At 38.9% G+C, this 18,316-nt stretch overlaps 1 protein-coding gene across 2 annotated transcripts in view; it reads right to left on the reverse strand.

Annotated features, from left to right (window-relative positions):
- Positions 1-18,316, reverse strand: part of shroom4 (shroom family member 4) — a 103,680-nt gene that overhangs the window by 29,462 nt on the left and 55,902 nt on the right. The window contains exons 1-2 of one of the 2 annotated variants that reach the window (XM_085153778.1): positions 4,917-6,296; positions 302-520 (exon numbers count right to left, since the gene is read on the reverse strand). In XM_085153778.1, coding sequence (XP_085009904.1) covers positions 302-354 — 53 coding nt within the window. In that variant the 5' untranslated portion in view covers positions 355-520; positions 4,917-6,296. Of the gene's footprint in view, positions 1-301; positions 521-4,916; positions 6,297-18,316 lie in introns of those variants that run through there. The other variant, XM_085153777.1, reaches the window with a different exon arrangement.

Consider the following 18,316-nt stretch of genomic DNA (forward strand, 5'->3'; position numbering starts at 1 on the left):
ATATTCATTACGATAATTAATTTAATTATGAAAGCAATTCCCCGTAGTGATATAATCATGTAACTGCATTCAAATATAGAAAATCCCCCGTAGAGCACAAACAGAACTTTACATGAGCTCGGAAGATTTCGTTGAATAAAACCCACCTTTTTATGGCGGCTTTTATTGAATGAAACCTAAAGGTTAGAAAAATTGTCAGAAAAAATTAGGGACCCCGACTCCCCACCTCTCAGGAAAATGCAAATAAACAGCACCACCTACTTACAAGATACATAAAAACTTTGTTCACACGTTAGCTCACCTGTTGTCAGTCGTGTGCCAGGGTAGTGTGTAAGGGCCGGGATGGAGCTGCATGGCAGGTGGAGGGGGTGGAGGAGGGGGGAGAGGTGGAGAGTCGGCGGTGGGGAGGCAGGGTGGTGCTGGAGGAGGGGACGGAGGGGGAGGGGGAGGGGGAGGGAAGGGCAGCTCCGACAGCTTTGCCAGGTGCCAGGAGTGAGGCCTGATGAAAGGGACACTACGTCTGTGGAGAAAAAAAGAAAAACAAAAAAACACAGGTGAGAATCAAGTGTTTAATCAATCAATCACCTGATCAGAGAGGAAGGTAACAGGGCCCTGATAGCCAATTTACCGGCAGTTCAATGGTACCTACTGCAGTGTCCCTGTATTACAGGAACACTGCGTTCTTCTACTAAAACACATCCAGAAACATCCTTTAGCACCACTTGAAGGCCAGTTGAATTTAGGGGACTCCTGAGATTTTGGTCAAACATAAAGAAGCTGCTGTGGTGTTGTATTTCCCGCCCGGATGCTTCCAGTGTGTCTGTATAAATGTGAAACATGCTTTTCCCCTGGCAACTAATGTGATTTCCTTGTTTTTAATAGGGCCGGTTTTCCTTTTTCCTACCTACCTCATGTCTATGGGATCTTTTTACCCACCACTTCTAAGCAGGATGTCTGAATATGATTAATATAGGCAAAACGTATAAGATGACATGCTTGTTTGCAACCACAAGCCTAAGTGTCTTGGATCGTAAGAGCTCACATAAAATGTATCCCTATAGCGGCAGCGCCTTGCCAACCTAAATTCTGTGGAAACGGCTTCCTCGCAAGCTGTTTGGACTTCAGCGCTATGCCCATTAAAAACTCATCTAACGTGTACAGTAAGCCCTCCGGTCTGATCTAAAGCCAGGCATTCCAGTGTATCCCAAGATATTCACTAAGTCCCTTGTTCAGACTTCCGATCACATATGCTCGCCAGATTCAGCTCAGCCCCCCTGCAGACAGACTGCCGAGATGGGCTGATTGAGCAGAAGAAAAGAGTGAGAAGACTAGACAGTTAGAAATGTTACATTCCTCAAATTTGAATGGACCTTTATGGTGGTAATCATATCTTTAAGAATAACACTGACTTGGAAATACTGTTGCTGGATGGAAATAACATACTCCTAGTTCCTCTATAGAGAACAGGAACTAAGAGGTGTGAGCTTGAATCAAACTGAAGTCAGAAAAGCTGGGAATTTGCTAAGAGACTTCACCCAGTGAGAAACTGACTTTAAAAAAGACAAAAGGTTCAAGTATCTGGTGCAAAAATCTTAGATATAGAGTATAACAATTAATAAGCTTTAGTAAAAAGGAAGTGTTTTTGGAACCAAAAGGATGCTTTTGGATATTTAAATCAAAGAAAATCTCATAAAATTCAATTTGAAATGATTTTCTTTATTGTATTTTACTTCATTTTGACTTTTTGCCACTGACTTTGACTCGGCTTGTTTGACTTGACATTTTCTTTTACCTAGTCATTGAAAAATGCCATCATCAGTCAAATAACAACTCAATTAACCTAAAATTTCACAAAACCTAAACTGGCTCGCTCCAATTTCAAATACACTTCAGCCTTGACTGGCATTTTGTCATTTGACTCGAGAGCTTGACTTGTCCCAAAAGATTTAAAAGTGAGTTTGAAAACACCCGAAATACCAACTGGATGACATGGTGGATAATTATGACAAAAAAGGGCCAAAGTTTAATTCCCAACAACACCCTGATGAGAGGACTATTAAGGTCATCAAGCACAAAGTACAAAAAATGTAAAATTAGACTATTTTGGAAAAACATAGGGAAGTACAGTTTTGGGAGAAGAATGCAGATCCTGGCACCAAGAGGGAAAGGAAAGGACCATTTTTGCATATTATTGTTTATGATAAAGCAGGGGCAGGAGACCCATTTCCAAAATAAACACTCCAGTTTCCTGATTCTGGCTCCTTAAGAGGGATTTCTATCTGAAACCGCTGATTGTTCAACTCTGCTGACAATGTCCTTAAATTATCCCCTGAGAAAGTTTATGCAGAGCCTGCGTATGTGCGTCTACGCTCCTACGTGTATGCTGCACTATGTGTGGGAACTATCCAAACTTGACCAGACAAAATACCATTATTGAACAAAATACAAACATTGGCAGACCCCCCCATTTCTCACTGCCACCTCCTCAGTTTCTCCAAGTTTAGCTTTCCAGAGATTGATTACTGTGAAAAATCAAATGAAGTAATGCCAAAGTCAGATGGAGATGGTATGCACGACAAAGGGTAAAAAAGAAAGGAAAAATGTGCAGCTTAAAAGAAAACAGAGCGCTAATCTGCTGTTGTGCAGCAATGCAGGGGAGAAGGGAAAAGCTCTCCAAAACCACAAAGCCAATCAGTGCGTTTCCAAAAGGCTGAGAGCAGCAGCCAAGAGGGCAGCAGTGATCAAATTAGGGGATTTACAGCTGCACCTCCAACATAGGAATACATAAGTGTTCTTACAAACTTGACTAAAGTGCTGTACAGCTTAAAACAAAACCAAAACAGAAAGTTTCACAGTATGAAAACTTGGATGAATGACTAATAAAATATTATTTTAAAAAAAATCTCAGCTAATAAAATAATAATAATAACAATAATAATTATTGTTATAATAATAATTATTGTTACAATAATAACAATAATAATAACAAACAAAAAAAAGACAGAAAACATATGTTTGAATCATTTCTGTAAGTCTCCATGCAGCATAGAAACTGACCGTGAAGCTATTCTAAAGCGTTGGAAAAGCCGCCATTAACCTCCTAGGACCTGGCGTCCACATATGTGAACATCACATTTTGGGTCATTTAGACCAAAATACTCAATTTTGACTACAACGGCCTGATATCCACTTACGAGGACATTATACTGCTACTGTTCTATCGAAATTTTAAATGAATATCCTCATATGTGTCTCTCATTCTTCTTAGAAACAAAAATCAGGTTAAAAAAAAAAATCTGCAAATTCTTTGTTTTTACATTCATCAGGTCCCAATATGTTCAAATATCAGAGAGAAATTAAAAATGCATGCCGTGGAAGAGTTCGGGTCTTAGGAGGTTAAAGCACAGCCTCCCTTACCCTCTAATCCCGATCACAGGGCAATAACAAGTACTTCTTCTGATAATGTTACAGTGGTAGAAAAGGGTCAAAGCTGTTACGAAAACAGCTTTTTAAAAAAACGTCACCATAAATTTTTGGTCAAAGATTATTTAAAATGAAGAAGACTGTGTGTAGTTCAAGTTTCGTAAACCAATTATTAAAACACAGGGTTTAAATTAAAAGCTGTGTTTATGTCAGTTACAAAAAAATGAAACAACTCACAAAGGACTTAAACATTGGTGTTAAATGTACACCGTAGGTATCTTATAACTGAAAACTCTTAGGAAGCCCTACATCCTAATCTGACATGGACCTCCATAGAAATCTACATGTCGCATCAATACAGCCCACAATGACCATGATTGGCCAGTTGCATATCCGTTGAGTTCCCCTGTTCATTCTCAGATGCTTTCTTGCAGCTTCATAGAATTATGGGTAATCTCGCTCTATTTCCTGGAGGGTTAGTTTCTGAACTACTGGAATGGATGTAAGGGAATGCACAAAAAAGAACAGCAGGGAAAATCTAAGGGTATATATATATATATATATACTGTATATAAAACTTTAACCTATTTTACTCAAAACTGTTCAAGATCTGTACTACATTATAGTAACATTATTATAGTAACATCCACAGGGACTCTTATTTATGAAAAACAGGAAACACACAAAGGACCCGGCTCTTACTGTCCTTTTGACCACGGTGACTGAAAGATCTGGATCAACGAAACAGGCTTAATAATAAATCCACAGAACTCCCACTTTCCTGTTCCTGACACTGTAACCCAATTGGCTACCTGTCCCCCAACTGGCAACAACAAGCAAAGAGGAATCACATGAAGCACATTTTTCAAATAATTCCCTGGCACACCCTGAACAGCAGCTTGTGCTTGATGTGGAGTCAAAGTTAATGAGATAACAGATGATAATTGTTCCGTTTCGACCGCAACCAATTGGGAAATTCAATCACGTTGGCTCTACGTAGCGAGCTTCTACTTCTAAATGTATTCTCTGGGAGTTATGCAGGTTTTTTAGGATCTTAAACAGAAGAGCTGGACGGAATGAGACAAGTGGCAAGGAGACGAAAAGAAGACACAAGCTGGCGACAGCAGTCAAAGGCCGAGAAATTATGAATTCTCAACTCTGAATGAGCCTCTATTAGAGGATCTGCTGGAATGTCCCACTTAATGGTCAGCAACGGCAACAGCTAACTGATACCGCAAAGGTCACAGCGCATAATCTCAGTCACACACACTGTCTCAATACAGTACAGACCGAATGCCAGAAAGGCGGCTGGACAAACAAGTAAGGACTGAAACTGACTGAAGACACTTTGCTTTGGAGACAGGACGGATTCAGTTTCTTTAAAGATTCACAGTGACAAGAAGCTGTGATTTTAAAATGAGCCTGAGGATGCAAATGTTCAGATTATTCCTCGTAAGTTTGAAAATAATGTTGCATAAGGCTGTCAAACTTACCAGACTCCCCAAGCTGAAGCGTCCACTGTCAAACTGATCAGGTCTCTTCACAGCTTCCCTGACAGCCACAGTTCAAGTTCAAAGACACTCTGCTGCTTTAAATCCCATACACAACACTCTCTTGCTTTTATGGTCACAATTTGGAAAGAAATTCGTCCTCAAGCCAGCTGAGGTCTGATAAGAGTCGATGTGTGACTTGAAAGTGGAGTCCAAGCCAGAGAGCTTGTTGTCCATCTGAGGAGGTAAAGTAGGTGGCAGGTTCTGACCAGGAGGGAAAAACCAACCGACAAGCCTCATCTCCCCTCTCCCTCCTTTTCCTCTTTACTTCCTCCCTTGCTCCTCTTGCTGGAAGACAAAACATGACTATTACTCCCTCCTGTAATCTGCATTTCTCTCCTTACTTCCCTCCCTCTCCCTCTCCCTGCCTCTCTCTCTCCCATCTCATTCTTTCCCTGCCTCTCTCGCCCTCTCTCAGGCAGGATGTGTGAGTCAGTGAGGGAGGAAGTATTGTGGAGGGCAGATAAAGTAGCGCACGGCTGCTAGAATAATACCCAGAGTTCCACACTGTTATTGTCTGACGGGGGTGTTCAGAGGTACTTCCTCCTTGTGTGTGTGTGTGTGTGTGTGTGTTCGTGCACATGTGTGTTTGCAGAGCATGAAAAAGCCATCGAAAGAGTAAAGACAGCAGAGACTGCTGGAGAGACATGGGGGGGGGGGGGGGGGGGGTTACACTTTGGCAGAGAGATGAGAAAAACAAAATGTGGTGAAGGAAAGGGAACGTAGTAGAGGATGGAGAGGTCTGCAGAATAATTATAGACAAACACAATGAGTGGTGGTGATGGATGGACAGTAGAGAAAACACTGTGCTACCGATAAGAAATATTATCCTTTGCAATTCAAACTTTGCGCTGTAGTGTTACTCAAAGGACAGAGCAGCTGGCAGGAGAAAAAAAATTGGTCAAATTCTAGCCTCTGTCTCAATTTTGGCTCCCAGTGATTCAGGAAACAGGATTAATTTGGGGGGGGGGGGGGGGGGGCTATTATGATCTCGAAGGTTTAGTTTTGCCTTGTTGTTTGTACCTTTTTCCATTGCAGTGGTGCAATTCTGCTCCTTTGTACAAGAACAAACTCATTCAATGTTAGTTTCACCTAAAACTGTGATTGCTAAAAGAACTTCTGGGAGTACTACAAGCAGAGAGCCGAGTACAGCCGTCTCAGACACACACTTAGATAAGCTGTAATAAGTTGTACCTAATAAATTTAAAATGTCATTTTTAAGTTACAATTTAATACTAGTATTTACAATTTGCTAAAGTATGTATCAATGGGTTACAACAACAACAAATGCATTGCAATCATATCTTCATACATTGTTTTTTTTTTTTTCATTTAAAGCACATTAGTTTTTAATTTTTAATGTTATATAAATAAAATTTACTTATGATGATTCTTTTTGGAGAGTGGGTTTTGGACATACTAAAAAAACAGAACAAGAAACAAACCTAACTGTTCCCAGTAGGCTTCTAGTAGCTTAAATTATATTCAAGTGTTGTGAGAAGAAAAAAAAGCATCAACCACATAAAAATCCCATCACGGCATTCCCAGTTTAGACTCTAGCTGGGAACTTACCATGCATGTCGTTACTGTACTGCCTTATCGCTCATTTCATGTCAACTCTCAACCATGCACTTCTAGAGGAAAGCATGAAAGACCATTTATACTTAAAACACACAATTGAAAAACCACATAACATGACAGCTGAAATACTTTTAAACTAAAGCTAATGATGATGATGATACCAAAATTACTTTTTCAATTAGATTATAAAATGTTGGAAAATCCCAAATTCACAAAAGAAGCCAGAAAAACTTCAGATAGGTTCTTTGAATTGCATAAACAGTCCAAAAACCAGATGTTAAGCAGATGTTAAATTTACAGTGGTTGCCTTTAAGAAGCTGAGGGCAGAAAATGTCTGGATTTTCCTTTCTTTAAAAACTGATTTATCCTCCAACAGGTTTTTTCAGATTAATCTATCAACTGATTACTCAAGTTTCAGGTTGAATGCAGCTTGTGGGTCAAAGTGGACATTTTTTCATTTTAAACCAATTCAGATTTGGGGAGAAAATTTCACCCAGTTGTTTGAATGAAAACAGTGTTGGATAAGAGAGATGTAGAAAGCTATATTTATGAGGGTTTCATATCTTTTTCTTACAGATACCGTGAGGAAAACTCAACTAACCTGCAGTCAAAATTTAAAACTGTTGGATTGTTTGCTCTGCGCAGCAACAGACCACCAAGGCACGCTTAAAGAAATTATGATCATCCACTTATTCCAGTAACAGGTGAACCAAGCCAAACAATCACAAAGTTTATATAAAGATGATCTTTCAGAGGGTAAACTCAGCCTCAAATCTGCATTCTTCTTGATGACCCGTAGGGGGCAACCAGTGTGGCTGCACAATTAAGTCTGACTATATAGATGTCTATGGGGAAATGATCGTGCTTCTCACATGATTTATGACCTCAGTAAACAGTTTCCTCGAGAGTTTGCGGTCCCCAGTCACAGCTTCAAGACTTATTTAACGTGGTGTGATGTTGATTTTGCAAATTATGGTCCAATTTAGAGTAAAATCAGGCTTTTTTCTGGTTCAGAGTAAGTCTTTGGAAGGTGAATACTTTCACTTAAGGTAAGTACTTACGTTGATTGGTCTACATTTGCTTAGCATAACGAGTCTTCGTTACCTTACTTAGTCACCGTTTTCCTGTTATTTCCAGCCATTTGATAAACAACAATAATGTGCTTTATGCCTGCGTACATTAAACCTCACAGAAGCAAATGGTTAAAATTTCCTTTTGGTGTGAGCACAAAACCTATTTGGTGAGTGCCAAACACTGAGAAACACTGGGTCTATTTTGTGATTGACAAATCTATACCTTTTGAGCATGCAGTATCGCTCACTTTTTATGTTTGATATCCAAAGTCTAAGATGGCACTCAGATCCAGGCTTCAAAAACAGGAACCAGTGGTCACTGTGACTATTTGCACCTTTTATAAAAGAGTCTTTTGTTTTTTTTCTTCAGAGGGTAAATTCACCTTTGCGGTGTCGGGCTAAAAGTGTATCAATGTCACTATCCCCTCAATACTGACCAGACATGAAGCTTGCAGAGCAAACAGCAAGAGGTGAGTGTCCAGCATGAACGGTGTTAAAGTTTAACCAAGCACACAACCGCTGATACTTAATAACATGAGGCCCTCTGTGGGCTTCAAAGGACTTCCCGGAGACGTATATCTCCTGCAGACCCCACGGAAAGCACACTGTGTACATGCATGTGGGGAGATTCCTTACATTCCCTGTCTGCTCCGTCAGGGTCAAGGGTCAGCTATGCTAGAAAGCCTTAAACAAGCTCACCTCCTCCCCTCTATCCCCTTTGTGTTCGCATGATAAGAATCTATTTGTTTGCTTAATGGGTCTCTCTTGTGTGTGTCTGCATGCAATCAGACCCTTGTTTGTTTGCCTTGCAGCCCCTCATCACCATTGATTATGGATTTCTGACTGGTACCCGCTTGTAGGCATGCATTTACTGCGTAGACACAGGCATGCAAACATACAGCCTAGTTCCAAAGGGTTAAACACACACATACACACACAGCTTTCGCATACCAGGTAATCAGTACAGTGAGACTAGGCCCATACCAGAGGCTGATGGCAGGAAGGGTGAAGTCCACTTTAGCCTCTGCAGCACAATGTGCTGTTTGTTACTGGCTGATCCCTTCGATTGTGTGCGTGCTGAGTCTGAAATTAACTTTTTGACTCACAAGATAAAAGCACAGTTAGATTAAAAATAAGCCCCCTGCAAGCATTTTTTACAGCAAATAAGATAATGTTCAATACAACAGAATACAAATCTAATTTTAAGTAACAAGCAGTTATTACTGGTTAATTCAAATTTTTTAAGTAACCAGTGCCTCCTGTTGTTAGAACTAAAAAAAACTACATTAGAAAATTATTTTAACACAGAAGGAATCAAGATGAGTCTAGTGTCAGAATGTAGGTAAGAAGGAGACCTTTCATATGATGCAACTTTGTTTTGACTGGTAACCCATCTCACGTCGTGGTATGAACTTGTAAAGTTTATCCAAAATGCACTTCACAAAGTTTTCTCCAGTGAAACTATCAGAAAACAGAAAAAACATCCAATGTTGGTTTCTGTTACTCTTTGTTAAAGAAATTAAACCACTGCAGTTTCTTATTGAAATCCCGATGTATCCCATGATATATGTACTCAAAACTGGTCATAGAAAAACAAAACTGTGACCCCCTTTAGATTGTGACACTGAGAGGGGTATAAAATTGATTTGACTACAGTTTTAAGCAGAATTTCAAACTGAGCTTAAATGTATTTTTTTCTGCCCTAAAAGATTCAGATTGCAGCGCTCTCATATACTTGTGAAGCTTTGAAGTAGTTAAAAAGCACCAAATTTCAACCCATCGCCATATACACTGATGGTCTGAAACCTGGAAAACGTGAAGGTATAAAGGTCATAACAGTGACTGGAATGAAAGCATTTATTAGGTCACCATCCAATGTAAAGGTTTATGCTATAGTGGGCCTCAATTAACAGTACTGCTAATTATCAAAACCATTTTATGTTTCTTTAATGGCTAATTCACCAGTAGCTAAAATACAGTCAAAAGTATAAGACCACTAGAAAAATATCATATTTTGCATGGTTGGATCTTAACAAGTAGAGCTCAACATGCAACAAGAAGAAATGGGAGCGAGACAGAACATTTTTTAAGCATGCAATTTATTGAAAACAACACTTAAACTGACAACGCTTAAACTGCCTTAAACAGGCTATGATCAAAAGTTTAAGACCACACCTCCAAAAAATCCTGTAAACCCCGCCAAAAAAGAAATCAAAGTTCCAAACATGAACTCAGTATTGAGTAGCTCCACCATTATTGTTGATCGATTCAAAAAGTTGTTGCCACATGCTTGATGCAAGTGTTTCCATGAGGTGTGAGAGAAAGCATTTCTCCAAGAGGTGAAGATGGCCGTACGAAGGGCATGCACTGACTGGAACTGTCGTGCACTTTTGTGAACTTACCTTGCCATCCATCCCCAAAGTTTCTTAATTGGATTTAGATCAAGGGAACATGCAGGATGGTTATCCTCCTGGAAGAAGTCCCTTGTCCTGCAGGCATTGTGTACTGTAGCGCTGTCCTGCTGAAAAACCCAGTCGTTACCACACAGATGAGGGCCTCAGTCAACCCTCTCTGCAACATCTGGACATAGCCCTCCTGAAGCTCCACTGTTCCACCGAAGGAAAAAGCACCCCAGACCATTATGGTGCCCCCTCCACTGTGGCACGTAGAAAACTTCTCAGGTGGGATCTGCTTTTCATGCAAGTAATGTTTGAAACCATCAGGACCTTCAAGGTAAAAAAAAATTCTCATCAGAGAATAAAACTTTCTTCCTTGGTCTTCTTTGGCATTCAAGGAGATAAGGCCTTTGAGGCCCTTCAGTCTCAGATGCTGTCTGATGGCTATGGGGTTGCAGTTGGCACCAGTAAAGGCCTTAATTTGGGTCGAAGATCATCCAGTGTCTTGACGGACAGCCAATTGGATCCTCCGGCTCAGTGATGGTGAAATTTTTTGGGTCTTCCATTTGACTTTTCGTTCCATAACTCTCAGGGTCATTTAAGAAATTCCAAGTGACTGTCTTACTGTGTCCCACCTCAGAAGCGAAGGTGTGCTGCGAGATACTCTGCTTATGCAGTTCAACAACCCAACCATGTTCAAAAAGGGACATTTTTTTTGCCTTTGCCATCAGAATATCATGACAGTGTGACTATCTGACAGAAAATAACAATGAATCCACATTTTTGCACAGATTTGGCCTTTTAAAAGGCACGTGGTCTTAAACTTTTCATCAGCAGTAAATCAGCCTTATTCAGTTTAAGTGTTGTTTTCAATAAATTGCATGCTGAATTTTTTTTTTTTTATCTCACTCCCATTTCTTCTTGTTGCATGTTGAAGCTCTACTTGGAACCTTGTTAAGATCCAGCCATTGCAATCTTTCAAGTGGTCTTAAACTTTTGTTTGGGACTGTACCATTATGTTATCCATGAATGTTCAAATTACCAGTTTCCCAAAAAACCATAAAAATAGTAAAGACCATTATTTTCTGATTAAGATGCCAAATTACAGTTATTTACATGCATTACTGAACAGAAAATGAGCTTTAACAGTTGAATGTTGTCCTTGACTAATTTCTGACTTCTTTAGTCCACTGTGCCAACTCAAATTGTGATTTTTTTGTTTTTTAATGTTCAGTAATATATGAAAATAAATCTGCTTCTGGTAAATAATGACACAGGCTCAGTGCCTTAGCTACATGCAGACTTATCAGTTTTACTGTCATTTTAAGTCCATCCCAATAACAAATGGGTTTGGGTTTTATCTGACTGATGTACATTTAAGTGGTGCAATCCTTAAGTTAAACACCGTTAATTTCAGTTCCTGTGTATATTGCTGAAACGTCTCTGAAATCAGCGTTATGCTACCATTTACTACATTCAACAATCTGGAAAATTTTAAGCAACATTTTTCTTAAAGAACATCACTGTGGTTTGTAACTAAGAAGTAAAAGGTCCTTCCTGCTGATGCACAGTAAAACTTTAAATGACAGATTCTTATGTTACGAAATGTGTTCGAATGGCAGTAACAGCTTAAGATAAGACATATAAGGGAGCTGAAGTTTAAACACTGAGTAACTGTCTGGTACTCACACTGTTTAAGTGCCAAAGAGAGTCGAAATGTCAGATGAAGTATAATCTGAAAAGTGGTTGAAATGCTGAAAGTTCAGGTATTAAGATCTGAAACTATCAGTAAATACTGAAAGACGCAGCAGTTAATTCAAAAGAAAGTGCTGAAAGTAGCTTATATAGTGCTAGCCTAAACCTCAAGAGACAGAAATCACTCTTAGCTGACTTGTTGTATTGATATTTCAAGCAAAGAACAGCGAAGGAAAGAAATCATCAGAAAACAACCATATGAGGTGTCTTCATACAACTGATTACGTTTATAAAGTTCTTCTGCGTCAAACACATCCTGTTCCAAGTTACAAAATGCATTTCCACTTGTTTTTTCCCCTCACAGACACTAAATGATGCCACAGAAAATGAGAACATTTCCTGTTTGAATTCAGGTTTTTTACTGTGAATGAAAGGATAAGACTAGTTTTATCCATGACAATTTATCACCTAAACACTTGCACCCTATCAAAATCATTGCTCTGTACATTAGCTTATCTTTAACTTATGGACAGTTTTTAAACCATTTCCTCATGTGAATGAATGCTCAGGGGATTCAATTAATAACTATTTGAATATATAGATTTGCTTTTTAACATTAACTTGTATTGCCATGTAATTAACCAATGAAGTACTTTTCAATTTGTCAAAGCATAATGTGTGTTTAAGAGCACGTAGCTTCCAGATCTAAAAGTAAAGCTATTATGGAAGTGAATTAAACCTGCACTCCTTTTAATGGCGACCAGGTGATGGCTCTGGTTGCAAAAGTCCAGCTGTATAGAGATGAATGGGAAAACAGCCTTTAACTCCCATCATTTAAGACCTTAAAAGCTTTTGGTTTCAGTCTCTAGTTTTAAGTCTTCGTGAACAACAGGAAGTTAACTTTGTAAATTATGCTCCCCATTAGAGTCAAGCAGGGTAAAGGAGGGTGTGCATTTAAAAACTAATAATTAAAAAATATTCCTCTACAGCAGATTCTTAAGAAAACGGTTTGCTTTGATGACAGACTTTTTGTGCTATCCTGCAAACTGTAACACAATGCCCCATATCTGCAAATATCCATACTGGCAAGAAGGAAATGTAAATTAACTGAAATCAGCATCAGATTGTTAAATGTGAGAGTTAATGAGTATGTGAAAAAGATTTGGCTCTGTATTGTGTTCTGCAGCAGACTAACTTGTGAATGACAGTCAGGCTTATCTTTTCACTCAAGAGTGTGGCTGCTCTTCTCTACCGCCTCACATTACAGCAGCTCCACCATCACTTTCAAAGCCAACAAGTTTGCACATAATTACTTAAATGCAGGATGCCACAGACACCAGCCCCGGTATGTGCAGATCAAAAAACTGAAATAAGGGGCTTATTTCTGACGTCAGTGTTTAGGCAGAGAGATTAGGAATAGTTGTAGGATTATTTTGTGAGTCTTCTGACACTCTTAGTCAGGTTGAAAGTGGCTTTAAAGGAGAGGAACAACTTGTTTCAGACAGAGGATGAACTGGTGGAGTTACATCATGACCCAGTATAAGATGAATACAGATTATTTTGGACTCTGAGTCATGCAAAGCTTCTCTGATAGCGTGCAAGAATAAAAAAAATATGGAGCAGAAAATGAGTAGAAATAAGTCATCTTTAAATTGAATCAAGTGAAGTTTTTAACTGGATTCATTTTATTTAGACCAAGTCTGAAGTAAAACAGGGATTTTACAAAATAAAAATGAAAACAGTGAATTCACTACATACTACATTATGGCTCATCTGTCACTGCATGTCAATGAACACCACTCAACCTACTCGAGTCTCAGCTGCCTAAGCCAAAGCCTGAAAACATCATGTTCACTAGTATGGCTCCTGTACAACCTGAGCTTCCTTACTTCCATTTCTAACCTGTTTCCAATCACAGTGTCTCTCCATCTTTTACCACTACCTCCCTGGGTGGTGATGGACTAAACATAAACTTTAGGAGCTATGGGAAATCACCAAAATTAAAGTTTGGAGCTGAGCTGATCACACTTAAGGTCTTGGTTCATGTGTGTCCACATTGGCCCCTAGGAATTTGTTTTAATTTGAGACGACATTGTCCATCTGTTTATGTGTGTATACATCTGCGTGTGTGTGTGTCTGTTGGGGGGAGTCAAACCAGTGTCATGTATCACAGTTTAATGGGCCAGTTAATAAAAAGCAGGCCGGAGGAGACAGATAAACTGTAGCAGACCACACGCATTTAGGAGAGACTCAACCACATGTTAATGCTGATACAACACAGTGTTAGGGCAGCTAATCACCATTTCCAATATGTCATTAGAGATATTAGAGAAATACCTCATTAGAATATAATCCAAAACATGGGTCTCGGACTGGTTGGAAATTATTTTAAACTGGTTCTCAAATCAGTCAAGATATAGTTCTTACCTGGGCAGGAAAAGTAGGAGAGAGAGCAGTAGCTTGGGGCGTACTGAACCCATGCCACCAAATGAGCCTCATAGCATATTGGCGTCTAAACAGGTTAAAGAGAAAATATTAACGTACTTCTCTGAATCAGACTTTAGACGGCTCTAAATATTCTGTTTAAGTCCATACTTAACTCTGAATGCTTTCGAAGTACAGCAACAACACACACCTCCTGTTTAAACCTTCTGTTTGCGAGGGGCAGCCAATCAGAATATACTTTGGTCAAAGCAGAAGAAGGTATAACAACGTGCTTCAAACAAATGATTAAGTGACGGGCTTCACAACAACCACATTTTGGTTAAATAGGGATTATTTTTAGCAGTGGATTACACAAAGCTACTCTGATAGTGATATAACCACCAATTGCTAGGGCTGCTGGCAGATTATCACAATTACCTGCAGTTTTCTGCAGGGTGCAACTTTTATAATTGTTTTAATCTGACCATCACTGTCACAAAGACCTTTCAGTTTCAGTCCCAGCTCGGCATGCCACTCTGCTTGTGTAAAGTGAACTCCAACCTAAAAGTTGGTGTCCATCCTGTTGATTTAACATTTTGCAGGAGAGCAGTCACCCTCAGACTAAAGCACATAAACACACGCTCTCTTCTGTTCACAGTGTCGATATTTCATGCTAAACAGTGTCAGATCCAAAATCATTTGCAGTTGGGGCTCTAATCAGACCCAGAGTGTATGTATGTGTGTGTTTATCTGCGTGTGAGGAAGAGGTTTTTGAGGAATGCCAGGAATGTCTATTGTTCAGTTTGGGAAGGAGTGATGGGGGGCAGACTATTGTGTTTCATGGTTCTTGGCACCGCAGATCTCAGTCTTACGCCGGTCTCCAGGGGCCATGTGGTACCAAAAAAAAAAGCAAAACAACGGGATGTGTGTGTGTGAGTGTACTTTTTAACCATCTATCTGTCTGTGGAAAATTCCCCCTCAGAATTGAGTATGTTTGAGTGTGTGTGTGTCTGGGCCCACAAATCAGACAGAGTCAAACAAGCATTCACTAACAAGAAAAACAACAAAAGAAACAAAACCGCTCGCCATGTAGAGCGAGATGAGCCGGGCTGTCAGAGGAGAAACTCTCTTCCAGGAAGAATGTTTCAAATGAACACGAACAAACAAACTGCGAAATAGAGTAGCACTGGTAAAACAGCCAGCCTGTGGACAAAATCAGAGAGATTACAGCAGTGCGAGGCAGGAAGCGAAATGTTTAACTTAAGATTTTGTTTTAATCTGTAAAACATTCAGACAACACTAGAACTGATTGAGCTAGACTAAATATACAGGTGAGGCAGGATATCACTGACATTACAGCTAATTTAACTGGGAATGTCCAGGTAATCATGCCCTCTTTTATCCGTCAACACACTTCAATTACAATCCCCCAAAACAATCAAGACTAACAGAGCTTAATACTCACAATTAGAGGCACTTTTGTGAGCGGAAATTAAATTATTTAACTGTACTCTGATGAAGCACATCAATTCTGGTATTAATATTGAAGTTTTAAGGAGTTAAATGATCCTGAAGGTTTCATCTAGAAAAATAAACCCACAGCAGAGACAGAGCAGGATATGGGCCAAGAATACATGTAAAAACTAACAGCTCCAGCTTAATCCATGTATTGCACAACAAAGAACCGTAATGTTTCAATCACACCTGCCAGTGTCATTGGAAACAGCATTTTTTTGACTAGAGATTGTCAAGGGTCTCTGGACGTACCTGACTGAGGCCTCAGTGAATACAGTTTTGCAAAAAATATATGTTTTATTTTTGTTAATTTTTCAATTCACATTAGTTTCAGTTATTTCAAGTACTTTCCAGGGTAGGTTTGCTAGTTTCAGTTTAGTTTTTATTGTTTAAAAATGTTTAGTTTTAGCTTGGTTTGTACTAGTTTCAATGTTAGATCTAATCTTTTTAAACCTTATAATATAAAGGTATTAGCTGAAGGGTGAAACATAAGAAGTGAATAAGTGATAATAAAACTGAAACCAGCAAAGACTAAAATTCTTCTGCACTTTTATTTTATTGTAGTTAGTTAAACACAAAAACATTGTTTTGGTTCTCTATTTTTGTAAAGTTTCTAGCTTTTATTTCTTTTTACCAGTTAGGTAAAAAGTTTCACCACATCTACTTTATTAATTTTTCTCTATTACATTTTCCATTAATTTTCTGAGGTTTGAGTATCACCAAGCACTTTGTGCCTCACATATCCTCTGCTCCTCGTCATCTTGCAAACTTTTAATGTTTAAAAATGATGCATTTCCTGGAGTTTTTCTTCGAATTCGGGATATAGTTTAATCTGCAACAATTTTGTGTCTCATTTTCTGCATGAGTTAGTTTCTAAACCTAAATTTGATAATTCACTCATTTCCCATGTGAGCATTTGACGTAAAAAATGATTATTAAAGAAAATAAGAGACACTATGTATAATACAACCACAGTGGAGCCAGCAGATGGCAACCTGGTTTCAGTTGGTTCAAATTAACAAGCACTTATTGAAGCCATTATCTTCTCAAAATGTGAATGAACTGATGTGCAGTGCGGCTGTGGAGAGGCTTAGTCAAATAATAAAATAAAACAATATAATTAAAGGCTCGGCACACTCTACCACTTCTATGCACAGTTAGAGATATTTAGTAATCTATCCATCAACCTTCACATCCATCCACACATCCAGTTCAATCAATCCATCTATTGATTTGCAGATCTATTGATTTATCTAGCCATTGACCTATCTAGCTGTCAACCTATTCACATACATTTACAACCATTCATAATCTACGGACCTCAACCTATCTACCAGCCCATTAGGGCTGCCACAAACTAGTATTTTGATAGTCGACTAGCCACCGATTATTTTTGCGATTAGTCGACTAATCAGATCATGCATCCATTGGAGGTAAAACGTACAGCTTATTGCACCAGCATGCATCTGCTCTTATATAACTATCATTAGCTTAGCTTACAGTTTTAAGTGTTTAAGGTATGTGCTAACTAAAAATAAAGACAAGATGATAGTTTATTAAATTTTAATGAAATCCGCAGACTGTTTCGGTGAAGTTTAATAAACTCAGCCGTCTGCTCCTTACTATTTAAAATATAACAGGACATCGGAGTAAATTCTCGAGCATCTCACACTTCTGATAATCAGTTGTCTGCTTGACGTTTATTCAGCTGTGTAAAAACTATAACTTTGATCTCAGCCAAACCGATTTACTCAGGAACAAATAAAATACAAAAAAAAAAAAAGCCAAACAATAACATTTTTAAGTTATCTAAGTGACTTATATATGTTTAACCTGAGTAGCGAAAGACGGCGGTGGGTTTGAAAACGATTTGCCGGGAGTCCGGTGTTTTCACGGGCTCTAGTGAGCCTTGCCCCCGGCTAGCTATTGAGCTAGTGGGTAACAAACGTCTCCGAAAACATCGGAGCGCTTTTGAAAATATGTGGTGTCTTGATAAACTGAGCAAATATTTGAGGTTTACACAGCTACATTCTCGCCTGAAAATATGTTAAACATTAATTTTGTGACCCAGAAAGAATAATAAGAGTAATATTAAAACTAACTAGCTGCTGCCATTGTTGTCAACTGAGCAAGGTCGCGCTGGGCCGTGCTATGAATTCTGGGACACAGTTTCTTCTTCTTCGGGGTTTAGTGGCAGCTGGCATCCTTGTATATGCAGTGCTGCCATCTTCTGCTTCAGTCCGTTATTACACTCTTAAATCCTACTACTTATTCCTGCGTCTTTTGGGATCTTACAAAGCTTCAAACGACGCGTCGACTATTGAATCAGTCGTCGACGATTTTGATAGTCGACGTAATCGTGACTAGTCGACAGCCCATCAATCAATCCATCTATTGATCCATCTAGATCTATTGATCCATATTTCTATCTATTAATTTATATCAACCCACTTATAGTATATCTTCACCTACCTACTTATCAGTCCATCTACCATCAGTCTAACCGATCCAGCTAACATCTATTCATCCATTCATCTACCTATTTATATCCATATCAATCAATTGATCCCTACATCTTTCCATTGATCCATGCATCAACTATGTGTCTATTGACAGATCTACCTATCTATTTGTAAATGGTAAATAGACTGATATACAT

Source organism: Neolamprologus multifasciatus, chromosome 3 (assembly GCF_963576455.1).
Source record: "Neolamprologus multifasciatus chromosome 3, fNeoMul1.2, whole genome shotgun sequence".
NCBI lineage: Eukaryota > Metazoa > Chordata > Actinopteri > Cichliformes > Cichlidae > Neolamprologus > Neolamprologus multifasciatus.